Raw genomic sequence first — 12823 nt, 5'->3', positions numbered from 1 at the left:
TTTAATGATATCTGCCTGGGAATCTTAACTGTCACACAAAGGTCAGTGAACAGCAGCTCCATACATGCATTCACGTCCTGCAGACTAGTTGGTTTCTTTGCTGGATGCCAGTGACTCATCAGTTGATGCTACTGAAACAATGTTCTAGGTCTCCTGTCATAGCACTAAACAATTGTATTCAGTGATGGTGTTCCCAGAAGTTTCTTCCACTTTATTGTTGTTGCTATGCTCTTTCTTGTAAGGGCCACTAGCCAGTAAATGACCAGCTACAAACCATATTGATATTAGGCCATCATGATCCAGGATGTAGGCTTGGGAGTTCTAAGAGCAGATGCATGACTTTGTCACTTTGCACAATCTGCTATGCAGATGGACCTGCATGTTCAGATACCTTTCCATAGTCATGGGAACATGAGTCTTCTTCTCTAAGTCAGGATCATGGATAGATGTTGTCGTTTAGCCCCCACCAGCAGCTAAGCACCACACAGCTGCTCACTCCCCCCCACTTTTACCGGAAGGGTAAAAGTGACAAGACTCATTGGTTGAGATAAAGACAGTTTAAGACAGTTTAACAGGTAAACAAAAGATGCATGTGCAAGCAAAACAAAATAAGGAATCCATTCCCTACTTTTGATCAACAGGGCGGGGTTTAGCCACCTCCAGGAAAGCAGGGCTTCATCACACATAATGGTTACCTGGGAAGACAAACTCCATAACAGTGAATGTCTCACCCTTCCTTCTCCTCCCCACCCCCACCCCCCCCCCAGTTTTTATTGCTGAGCATGATGTCATTGATGTCATATGGTGTGCAATATGCCTTTGGTCAGTTGGGGTCAGCTGTCCCAGCTGTGTCTCCTCCCAGCTTCTTGTACACCCCCCTGCCTACTCACTGGTGGGGCAGTGTAAGAAAAAGACAAGGCCTTGATGTTGTGCAAGCACTGTTCAGCAATAACAAAAACATCCCTGTGTTATCAGCACTGTTTTCAGCACAAATCCAAAACATAGCCCCATACAAGCAACTATTTGATGAGATTTAACTCTACCCTGGCCAAAACTAGTATGGTATAGTAAGCTTATCGTGTTCTCTTCTAACTTGGCTTTGTGTAAACCAAGTGACTGTATGCTGAAGGTAGTTGTCATAAGTCCTTTCATCTTTATCAGTAATATACTATTTTTAATAGAGTTGCACTGCCATAGAATATGCATAGCTGCATGAAAAATACACTTGGGATGACATGTCTAAACATGGCACACAGGTCTAAAAAACTAAATGCAGAATGATATCCTTAAAATTAGCCACAACGTTTAACCTAACTATTCTTCCTCCACCCACTTTCCTGTCCAGACTTTGATATACAAATCACTGTTGCTGATTAAAGTTGAAAGTGTAAAAATGAGGGAAGAATTTACCCCTGCACTTAGCTTTTTATAAAGAATAGAATGCTTTTTCCTTATCTTTAAATACTCCTGATGAGAACAGCTGAAACTCCACAAAACTGAAAGGCAAAGAACGCTTCCACTTTGGAATTTACCTCCTTTAAATTTTACTGTCCTCTCTCAGGAAATACAAACTCTGGGCATGGGACTTCAAATTCTCATCTGCTTTTCCAAAATCTACAAAAAAAATCAGTTAATAACGTAGTGTAACTGAGGAAATTTAAGAATTAATTACATTCTATCTTCCTGGCTTTCTTCCTTCCTCCATGGCCTTCTAGGACTTGTATTCAATGGCCAGTCTAATTTTTACAACTTATTGTTTAGCACACTTTTCTGGGAATGGCTTAGCTTCCAGTTCTTGCTTCCTGGAACTAGTTGTTCCACAATGTTTATGTAAAAGTCTGAAAAAGTCTTAGCTGAATGGACTAAAACACTCTGAAATGTGAAACTGAACACATGGTAGTCTATGTATTCACAGGATGTGAGACTCGTCTGGCACTCAGCAGGTCACCTCATCCACGCGGGTCAAGGATCAACCAGATCAATCAATCAGCTCTAGACAGTTCTGGTAGTTAAGCAGCTATGTGTGCTAGGTAATTGCCTTAGCCTGCTATATGTGATTGAGGTAGAAGACTCACTGGGCTCTTGAGAACCTTCTTTGGTGCTCAGTGGAGGTGGAATAATTATTTAATGTTCAGGGCTAATTAGTTAAGACATATAGGAGAAACTATTTGGCTCTAAGGAAAGAAAGACACATAGATTTAACTTAATCTCACAGAAATTTAACTTAATCTATAGAGAAGGCAGAGTAAAACATTTCATGTCAATTTTACTGAGGGGAGAAAAGATAAAAAGCCAATCATCCAAGTAAATCCTCCTAGACATAAGAGAATAAATGCACAGATCATATATATATATATAGCTTACTGATTATTATGTTGACCTATATAAGTTAGTGATAAGGGCCACTATTTCTTTAACTTTTAATATTAGTCTTACTGTATTGGGTTTGCTCTTCAATTAACAAACAGTGAAAAAAAAACAACAGGGACAACACCAATTGTAGAATAAGACACTGTTAAGCTTGACACGGAGGAAGTGTTTATATAGACATGATGTTAGGAGTGAGACTCAAATCTCTTCAGTAAAGCTGTCAACCTTGTAGAGGTGAGTCATCTAGACTACGTTTATACTCAGTGGGGAGAGGTGGACACTTTCACAATTTAGATCACCTTGCTCTTTGCAGTGTATCAGAATCAGGTGAAATAGACCGTAGAAGTGCTCGTTTTTCTCTATTGACTATAAAAGATATTCAGACATTTAGACCAAGAATTCAGGCACAGATATATCATCTACTTTGACATCTAAATTTAGATGACTTGTATCTTACTACAACCTTGTAGGTATCTTCAAAGGGATGATAAACTGCAAGCCAACTTATAAATGCCCTGCGTGCATGAATAGGCCTTAATGCCCCTTCCCAGACTCTCCTACAGCCTCCACACACGACCCCTGCCCATGGGCCCAGGGTCTACATTTAAGATCACTTAAGCTGGGCCTCATATTGATACTGATTAAGAGACCATTGCACATTTAGGAGCTAGTGGTGCATGTAACAGTTCATCTGAGAAGGCCCAGGCCTGTGCTGTGCTGAACATCCAGCGTGGCCTACAGGTCTGTGTTGTGCTGTGCACATCCCTTGACTGCAGGATAAGCTCAGCAGCTCATGGTAAGTGAGGGGCCTGCAGACAGCTTCCATTCCCTACCAGCAACACCACTACCTGCATGGCCTTCCCTGTGTCTAGAAGTGAAGCAATAAGTTCTCATGTGAACATCCTTTAGAAACAGAGTTGTTTTCTTGTGAGGGAACTATATAATAGATTGAATGACCAAAAGGGAAAGCTACCTCCATGGACAGGATCTATGCAGCATGCCTTGTGAAAATCCATCCTCTTCTGCATGAATGCAGGATTCCCAGTATTGGAAGGGACATAAGATTCGCTCACTACTCATAAGCATTTTTGTTGTATCCTATTAAAACAGCTCTTTTATTTAGCTATTTGTTGTTGTTTCTTTCTTATCGAGATCCAGAAAGAACCCTGCATCGTCTCTCTCACCTCAATGCCCCTCCAAGTGAAGAAGAGATGATGCCTGTCTTCCATGGTCAGAAGAAAAGCAATGTACCGTTTAGGCTGTTAACTGGCATGATGTCATTTAAATTGGACATTAGGCTTTGAAACAGACAGTTAAACTCAGTGAGAGTAAATCTGCATGCAGACTTGAGTGTCTCCAGGCCTAACTTTGACAGGCAAGTACTGCAGCTTTTCAGATAAATCATACAATGGATAACCACTCCCCCTGCTCCTCCTGACCCCTCCCCAGCCCCACTGATCAGAACAGGGACCAGATCATGGACTTAGATTTTTCCCACGAGGTGTTGGTTATTTGAATCAATACAGAAAAATTCCACTTGTAGTGTTCTGGGGAGTTGGACTAAAGTGCAGACAGACACCAGATCAATTTATTCCAGAAATCTGGGGGGTTTATTTGATTAAAAGTGGAACTGCTGACAAAGATCCACACTGCCCATGTTGAGACATCTTATTCAGTCTGAATTTCTTTCACCTGGACTTGGGACTGTCTTTCCTTGCTCTTCTCTTTAGTCATTGACTGTAGAGTGACTTCTGCATTGTAGTCATCTTCTGTGAACAGCAGAGAGTAAGTGATTTTGTAGGGAAGAACCACTTAATGTGACATAGGTGTCTTCTGGATGGTAAGGTGACTGCTAAGTGCTGTATCTTTGTTTAATTAAATGGAAGTGTAGTATGTGTCACCCAAATAAAGACAGAAATTATTATCCATAGAGGACAATTTTTGAACATCTGAAGAGCTTGTCTGAGATGGTATAATGAGTTATCCCATGGAGAGGCCTGTCCCTCACCATTAATTAGAGAGCTTAAAGCCAGAGGTAGACATGAATTATGCCCGTTTTCTCCTCCTGCAAAGCCTATTTCCTGTGCCTAGTTTGTCTAGTTTATTTCCATACCAAATTTTTATCCCTAAATTTCAGTGGCATCAGTCCCAAGACCATGATGGGTTAAAAAATAACAGATTAAAATAGGTATGCAAGTGCTTTATAGATCTTTCTTTAGAGTTAGTTCCATGAGCTAACACGAGAACCAGAGAGAGAGTTTTGTCATACCTGAATAATGAGGAAAAAATAACCGACTCCTACAATTGCAAGCAATCAATACCAAACAGATTATTTTCCATTGGGAAGATAAACACATTGAAATACTCAAGGTCTGTGATATGGCTTTTCCAAAAATATTAACCACAGCCTTCTAATTGCAACTGAGCTACTGTATTTTGCTTCAATCTTCTTTTTCTTCTTCTGCATATTGTTGTTGTTCTGCCACTTACACAAGGCTTTTCTTTAAGGGAGAGTCATCTATCTGTGAAGTAAATGGACTATTGGAATAGAAAATAAATTCTAAGACATTTTTTTATTCTTGAAAGGAACTGTTCCCCCTGAAGAGTGCCTGGGACAAAGGTAATTTCCTGGAGAGTGATCCACATTCTTCAGTACTTTTTTGTTCTAATTATTAATAGGAAGGTGTTACAATGCCTGCGGTTTTCTCTCTTTGTGTGTGTGTCTGCGTGTGCACACATGCACATGCGCGTGTGTGTGCTTTGAGTCTGGCTTTTTTCTTGTTAACTGAAAGTTATGTCCTCCATCCCATTCAAATTATGTGAATGAAATCAGAGCAGCTATTTTAAATATAAATTCTTCCCTGTCCTCTTCAATGTAAGAGTAAAGGAAAAAAAAAAAAAAAAAAACCAAACCTTCTAATAAACCTCCCTCTAGTGTTTGGATAAATTATGAGAAGAAAATAGCATGTGTACCATTCTGTAAAAAAATTTTATTTCATGGAATCATGGAACAGTTGAGATTGGCAAGGATTTGTGGAGATCATCCAGTAAAAAAAAAAAAAAAGAAAACAACTTAGAGCAGGGACGTCTAGAGCACATTGCTCACAACCATGTCCCATCAGATTTTTAGTATCTCCAAAGATGGATTCTCCACAGCCTCTCTGGGTAACCTATTCCAGTGCTTGACCAAACCCAACATGCAACAACAAACAAACTAACAAAAAAAAAACCCTCTCTTACTTTAAATGGAATTTCCTGCATTTGTATTTGTACCTATTGTCCCCTATCATTTCACACCATGCTGAACTTGACTTAACCCTGAGTAGAGTAACAAAGGGTAGCACGTGCTCTGTTTTACCTTTTTTTGCGGAATTGTACTACTTTTGTTTTTGTGTTTTTGTCCAGGTGGGATAGCAGTGAAGACACACTGATGATAGTTCTTGTGTATGGTACTGTGGAGTGTATACAGGATTATCTGTGTTCAGTAAGTGATTGTTTTATAAAATGAACCCCACCCACAAAAATATAGTAAGGGACTCATTGCCAAAAAACCTGCTCTATCAAAGAATTATCATTTCTGGGTTTTAAGACCAGCCTTCTTTTATTGGTAGCACGTGTTAAGGTAGAAGATATCAGCTGCATAATGGGAGAAAAACCCACTTCAAAGACTGGGGCAGTGGAGCACAATCCTCAGCCTAAAAGTCAGGAAGAGTAAAATATTCTGCTGTCATAAAGAGGACGTATCTTCCTTTCCATGACTAGAAGTAAAGTACACTTGTTTGGAAAAGTTGTTCTTACTTATCAAAAGCAACGTGAAGGGAACCACCTTCCCTTCTTCCTCTAAACAATCTTTAGCACTGAAAATACCTAAACCCAGCAGTAAAATATCACTTCCTCTTCTGGGATCTTGTCCAGTTACAAAGCAATATACATAAATATTTAATTTACTATTTTGTTTTTCTCTAGATTAACTAGAAAATGGATATGCAATCATTTCTGCAGTTAGAAAAACCTGAGGGACATGACCAGCTGGAACCACACAGTGGTGACCTATTTCCAATTTTCACCTTTCTCCAGAATTCCAGAGATCCAAGGCAGTCTCTTCTGTTTGGTAGTGCTCATGTACCTCAGTACTTTGGTGGGAAGCATCCTCATCATTGTGATCACTATGGTAGATGCTGCCCTTCACTCCCCCATGTATTTTTTCCTCAAGAACTTGTCCTTCCTGGAGATTAGCTACACTACATCCACAATCCCCAAGATGCTTGTGAACTTCCTCACTAAAAAGAAGGGCATTTCCTTTCTGGGCTGTGCCACACAGATGTATGCCTTCTCCCTCTTAGGGATCACAGAATGTTGTCTGCTGGCTGCTATGGCCTATGATCGCTATGTGGCCATATGCCATTCCCTGCGCTACACAACCATGATGAGCTGGAACACGTGCTTCCTGCTATCAGCTGTATCTTGGCTTATCGGGGTCTTGCTGGCCTTAGGGCAGACAACGTTCATCTTTACCCTTCCATATTGTGGGGCCAACAGGATCAATCATTTCTTCTGTGACCTGCTGCCTCTGCTGAAGTTGGCTTGTGTGGACACCTACAAGAATGAAATGACCATCTACATAGTAGCTGTCCTCTTCATCATGGTCCCCTTCTTACTCATAGTTGTGTCATATGTCCAGATCCTCCACACCATCTTCAAGTTGCCATCAGCTGGGGGCAAGAGAAAAACGTTCTCTACCTGCTTCTCTCACCTGGTTGTTGTCACTTTGTTTTACGGATCTGCCATTGTGACCTACTTGAGACCCAAAGCTTTTTATTCAAGCAACAGTAACAAACTGCTTTCGCTCTCTTACACACTGATGTCTCCAATGATGAACCCCTTGATTTACAGCTTGAGGAACAAAGAGGTGAAACAAGCCTTGAAAAGACTGATAGCCAAAAATATAAATATGTGACACATCTATGAATTATGTTAAATTAAATCTAGCATGAGTTTTGATATTGTGTGCATTACTGGAAGGACAATACGACTTGCGGTCACTTACCAAAAATTCGTATCTACCTTGTAGCTCTGAGTCAATCCTCCAGATTTCTTTTTTTTTTTTTTTGAGCGTTATTTTTCAGATTATTTTCCATGTCATTTTAAGGTGGATTTGGCATAGGGATCAAGTGAATTGCATGCTACCACATCCTCTACATCCTGTCCATCCATAGAGAAATAGTTCTATACTTCCCAGATATGTTTACCTGTGATAAGATGAAACTCAGTATTCTGTGAATATTGTGAAAACAGTTCTGTGGAGCTTCTAAAAATAATTACACACTGATGAGAGAAAGAAATTATCAGAGAAGAGGACAATGGCCCTAATGAGAAGCACTCCACAAATATCTAAGACTTTAGCCTTCTGGTGAGTTCTGACGAAAATATTTCCCAGCTGGTGAGTTTTGGTGAAGGCATTTCCCAGCTCTGTTCTGTGAAGAAAGTTTATCTGAAGGCCTGAAGGGGTAATGATTTGCTTTATTTCAGATATCTTGAACGTAAAGAACTATGGCTGCACTGATGACTCTATTCTCCACTGTTATTGGATGGAGTGAAATAAATAAAGTAAAGCACAGTTTATATGTTCTAAAAGATTTCTGCTGTCACTTAGACATCTCCATTGCTATATATTGTTTGTGTGTAAAGTCAAAACAATGAGTCTATGTAAATATATATCTATATTTTAGGCTTCTTAATTGAGACCAGATGAAAACAATTTCCCTTTTTGTGCAAATAAAAGGTTGATTGTGGAATGAAAGAAACTACTTGAGTGTCAAGGAAATGAGTTGTCATAGAGAAGTTGGTTTGAGACCTGTAGTTTTAAAATGAATGTTAAAACTTCACTTATTTTTCCTTTTTTCCTCTGATTGTGGTGTGTACCCATCTGAAGGATTCATGGGATTTACATTTTCACTCTTCTCATTTAATTTTTTTTGCTAAGACAGTGGATGTGAAATTAATCATTAAGATGGGAGAAAAGTAGGAGGGTGTTTTGCACCAGGAATTGCTATATCATTATGATCCCAGTAAGACAGACACGCAGACTGTGTCAAGTATCATTTAAAGAGCTATTTATTAGAGCTAATGCTGTAGAGGAGAGGATAGTATAGATAAAGCTGCATCACTTCAGATACCAGGAATCCCAAGCTGTGAAACATCAAATGGGCAACATGCAGCAACATGCAGCATGCCATATACATCCTGTCATTGGAAGGGTTACTCCATTTTGGTCATTTGAGTTAATGCAGGATTTTTTAAAAAGAAAACAATTATATCCATAACTTCTGCTGTCAAACTGAAAGGATGATCACATGATAACTTCTTGCTGCTAGAGAAGCTTACAGATACTTCTTGCTGCTATCAAGAGAGCTTCTTGATGCTAGATAAAGGCAAGGCCATGCAGTTGGTGTAGTTGCTGGTACCAAGTGGGAGCTGCCTGCAGTCTCCTCTGTTAAAATGAGCTGCTGAGTTTATCCTGCAGCCAGGGAATTTGTGCAGCACAACACAGACTGAAGACCACACTGGATGCAGCACACCACAGCACTACAGCTTGCACCAACTCCTTGCTGTACAGTGGTCTTCAGTCAAGATCGATGCAGAGGTTGTAAAGGGATATTAGGGGTGGCCGCTGCCTCCAGCAGTGCAGCCCAGTTCCTGGGGATCCAGGATCTTGGACCAGTCTGAGGCATGCAGCTGCCACTTACCTATCTGTAGGTTCAACCAGTAGCAAAGGTGAGCGACTATCCTGGAGACACATGGACACACCCAGACAGACACACACACAGAGGACACTGACACAGCCAAGGCTCTGCTGTCAAAAGCAGCCACAGACAGGACCCACATGACACTCAAGCACAGGTAGCCGTGTCTCCACCTCCTCTGGGTCTGGCAGAGACAGGTCACTAGTGCAAGCACGCGCACAATACTGTCTGGGTTCACAAGTGCACACACACACATTCACAGATTCCCCAGGCATGAGCACATCCCCTCTGCCTGGTACCCCTGTCTGTATCTTGGCCTCTGATCCCAAACCACGGTCCCCTACTCACCAGCTGGTCTGGCTTGATGCACCAACATTCCAGGGGAGGCTCTCCAAATCTGTGTCTGGAGTTTCTTAATGGTCATTCTTAAATTCTTAATTAGTACCTGGCAAATTTCAGTCTTTGACATTGTCTCCATTATCCCTTGTCTAAAAAGTTTGTGTCTCTGTGTTCTTGTTTATCTCTTCTCCCTCTACTTGTTTTAGCCTTTTGCATTGAAAATGTCCTTGATCAGACAACCCCAATGAAGCAGTTGCTCTCACCTTCCACCTGCCCTTAGAAGCATCATATTGTAATTTTGGAGTTCTGGCAGCCTGCGGTGTAGAGTTATGATTATGTGGGGCAATTCAGACAGAAACAAATAAAAATCCATCCCTTGCTCATTTATTTGTGTCTGAATTACAGGAATATCGCACCTGTCTGGAATTCAGTTTGAGATTAAGATGCCTTTATTGAGGCACTGAAATGTGACTCTACATGAACTAAAAATCTGAACTCCTGTTTTTTTCCCCCGGAGATACAAGAATATCTAGAGAATAGCTAGAGAATTATATAGTATATACTAGAGAATTCTCTACGCTAGAGTTTTATAGACTGATGCATGGACTCCAATAGTAATCCACAAAGACTGCAGAGAACTAGTCCATGATATATCATGAACAGAACTTATTCAGGATACCATTATTTTCAGTAAATTTTCTTCAGAAGACACTAAGAAAATGGTTGTCCTAAACATGTTGAAAAAGTGGGCTACATACTACATGCTTTCTACGTAATAACTAATATGATTCTTATGATCTCCTTCCATGAAACAGACTGTAACAATGTTAATCCATTTTATTTATCTGACATATACTGTGTCTTGTTGTATGCTATTCTTTTTCAAAATTAAATAGACAAGCATTATAAGGCTCATCCATCATCCATCACGACAATGGCAGAGGGTTAAGGTCTTTTTTAAAATGTTTATTCTCTGCTTTCTCACTCTGTTTTTACTTCCTTAAAAGGGACACGTCACACAATTCTGGGGAAGGGAAGCAGGGAGGGGCACACAGAAAGAAATGTTGAAATAATCATGGAAAAATTTTGAAATGTTTTTGACCTTGGATTCTGAAAGACTTATGGTTGTGTGGAAATTATTTATACTATTAACTGCTTTGTGACTCCATATGAAACTAGGCATAACACTCATTTGTCTAACTCTACATCTAACTTGAGATTTAGAAATCTAAATCTATCCAGAGTCATTATTCAGAAATAAGAACATGTAGAGAGTCAGAAGAACATGCAGAGAGTTAGTTATGTGGCCTATCTTAACTGAAAATTTTTGGATTAAAATAATGGCTCTCTGAAGGGGACCTCTCTACCTATAAAAGAAGATTTGAGAAATATGTACGTTATGGATATCCAATATTAGATTACATGGGTCCTGCTTTTCATGTAAAAATTCTGCATCTTCCATGCAGTCAAGCCCATTTCCTATGCAGACACAACATTTCAGTAAAACAAAATTTGACTTAAACTCTGTTTCATAAGCTATTGTTTCATAAGCAAAAGTGATAATTTCAAATTAACAGTTAATTTTGTCATTTTAATTGTGCTATTTGGAGATGACACGTATTTTAAATCATCAGACTAAGTGATGCGTGTGATTCTTCTTCATCAGATGAACAATGTTTCATTCTTGTAACGTCAAGAAAACTTGAAAGGACTCCAGAATACTAGCTACTAAACCCTGGCAGAGAAGAAATCTTTCTTTTCTTAGCTATCAGGGTGGATGCAGACATTTTGCTTTGCAGGGAATTTTGTGAATTAGATGAGAATATTATATAGATGAAATTAATGTGATGAAATTCAACTATCTATAGGCAGATATCTGCAGCTGAGTTAAAATCTCCTCATAGACAGCAGAGAGAAAAAGAACTTCAAGGGCATAATTTGACTGATACATCTCTGTCCTGGTTTGAATGACATAAGATTAATTTCTCTTTCAGTAATTTTACTTTTTATTAAGGTCTCTTCTTATGCTTGGGAAAATTGCATTTTTAGAAGACTCTAAGGTCTGACTTTGTGAAAATATGTACTTTAGAGCCAGCTATGGTATGCAGGTTTCAATCCCTCAGTGTTTTCGAGCTTGCCGGGTGCAGAGATAAGGATGAGCAAGACCTGGGCACTTGAGCCAAGCTAGCCAACAGGATTATTTTGTACCATGCATGTCACATTCAATATAAACTAGGAATTTTGCTGAAGAGTTTTTTCTTTTCCATGATAGCTGTGAACCTGAGAACCTCTTGGCCCGGTGCTGGACCCCTGAGTACTTCCCTTCCTCCCAAAGCCATAGTGCTCACAAAGTCCGACATTTGCTGTTCGCTGCTGGGAGTGCACAGCTTCCTACTGATATTATTGGCTGAGTATAATCATTGTATATTTTATATTGGATCAGGGTCAATATTGGTTGTTTAGTATTATTAATGTTAATTATTTAGTATTACTCTATTAAATCTGTTTATATTTCAACCCTTGTATTTCCTTGTTTTTCCAGATTTCCCTTCCTGGGTGAGGAGGGTTCATTGGGTGATAGAATAATTGTTTAAATGACAATAAATTGTTGTGAGTTCTTTAAACTATAACAATGTCATAGAAATAATATCTGAAACACGCCTGATTAACTACACACACTAATGATCTTTCTTTGCAGTGACTGTAAAAGAACTCGAGTAGTTAAACCAGAACCTTATTTAGATTACATATTAGGAAAAATGGCTTCACCAAAACGTTTATCAAGCATTGGAACAGGCTGCCCAGGGAAGTGGTGGAATCAACATCCCTGGAGATATTTAAAAGACATGTAGATGTGGTGCTGAGGGACATGGTTTAGTGGTGGTTTTGGCAGTGTTAGGTTGATAGTTGGACTTGATGATCTTAAAGGTCCCTTCCAACCTAAACGATTCTATGATTCTAAAGTAGTGCTTAGAAGAATAAAGCTAAGAGAGCTAGCAAACCCATCAATTTTCTGAAGATGATTTTATCACTCATTGCGTACATCAGAGACCAGTCTGGGTTAGTAAAGATTATGCCACAATCTGGATAGAGGAGTTTAGTTGCTGTAATTGCTGTTGATTAACATGTCTGTGTTGTCTGGCTTGGATTTCATTACACCTCATTTCAAATGGATCAAATGGAGTTACTTCCAACCGATTAAGTCAAAGAGATGTTATATGTAGTCAGGACAGACAAACAGGCATCATCACAGAGTCTTTATGCACTTAGGTGAGGTGAATTCCACCTAATCCATCCCCATGCATCATCTTTACGACTCCCTCTGCCCCCCAAGGTACTGGGAACTCTGCTAGGAAGTCATTCATATGTAC

The 12823-nt window shown here is 39.6% G+C and overlaps 1 protein-coding gene across 1 annotated transcript; it reads left to right on the top strand.

Annotated features, from left to right (window-relative positions):
• Positions 1–6391: 6391 nt before the first annotated feature.
• On the top strand, positions 6392–7327 carry LOC309681241 (olfactory receptor 10A4-like; the record flags this gene model as incomplete). The annotated part of the gene is made up of 1 exon (XM_082495074.1): positions 6392–7327. One exon carries the CDS (start codon positions 6392–6394, stop codon positions 7325–7327), a length of 936 nt encoding a protein of 311 aa, XP_082351200.1.
• Positions 7328–12823: the final 5496 nt, after the last annotated feature.

This window comes from Vanellus vanellus (assembly GCF_965231255.1).
Source record: "Vanellus vanellus genome assembly, chromosome: 24".
NCBI classification, from domain to species: Eukaryota; Metazoa; Chordata; class Aves; order Charadriiformes; family Charadriidae; genus Vanellus; species Vanellus vanellus.
The sequence above is the reverse complement of the archived record's forward strand: the minus strand, read 5'-3'. Positions and strand labels throughout refer to the sequence as shown.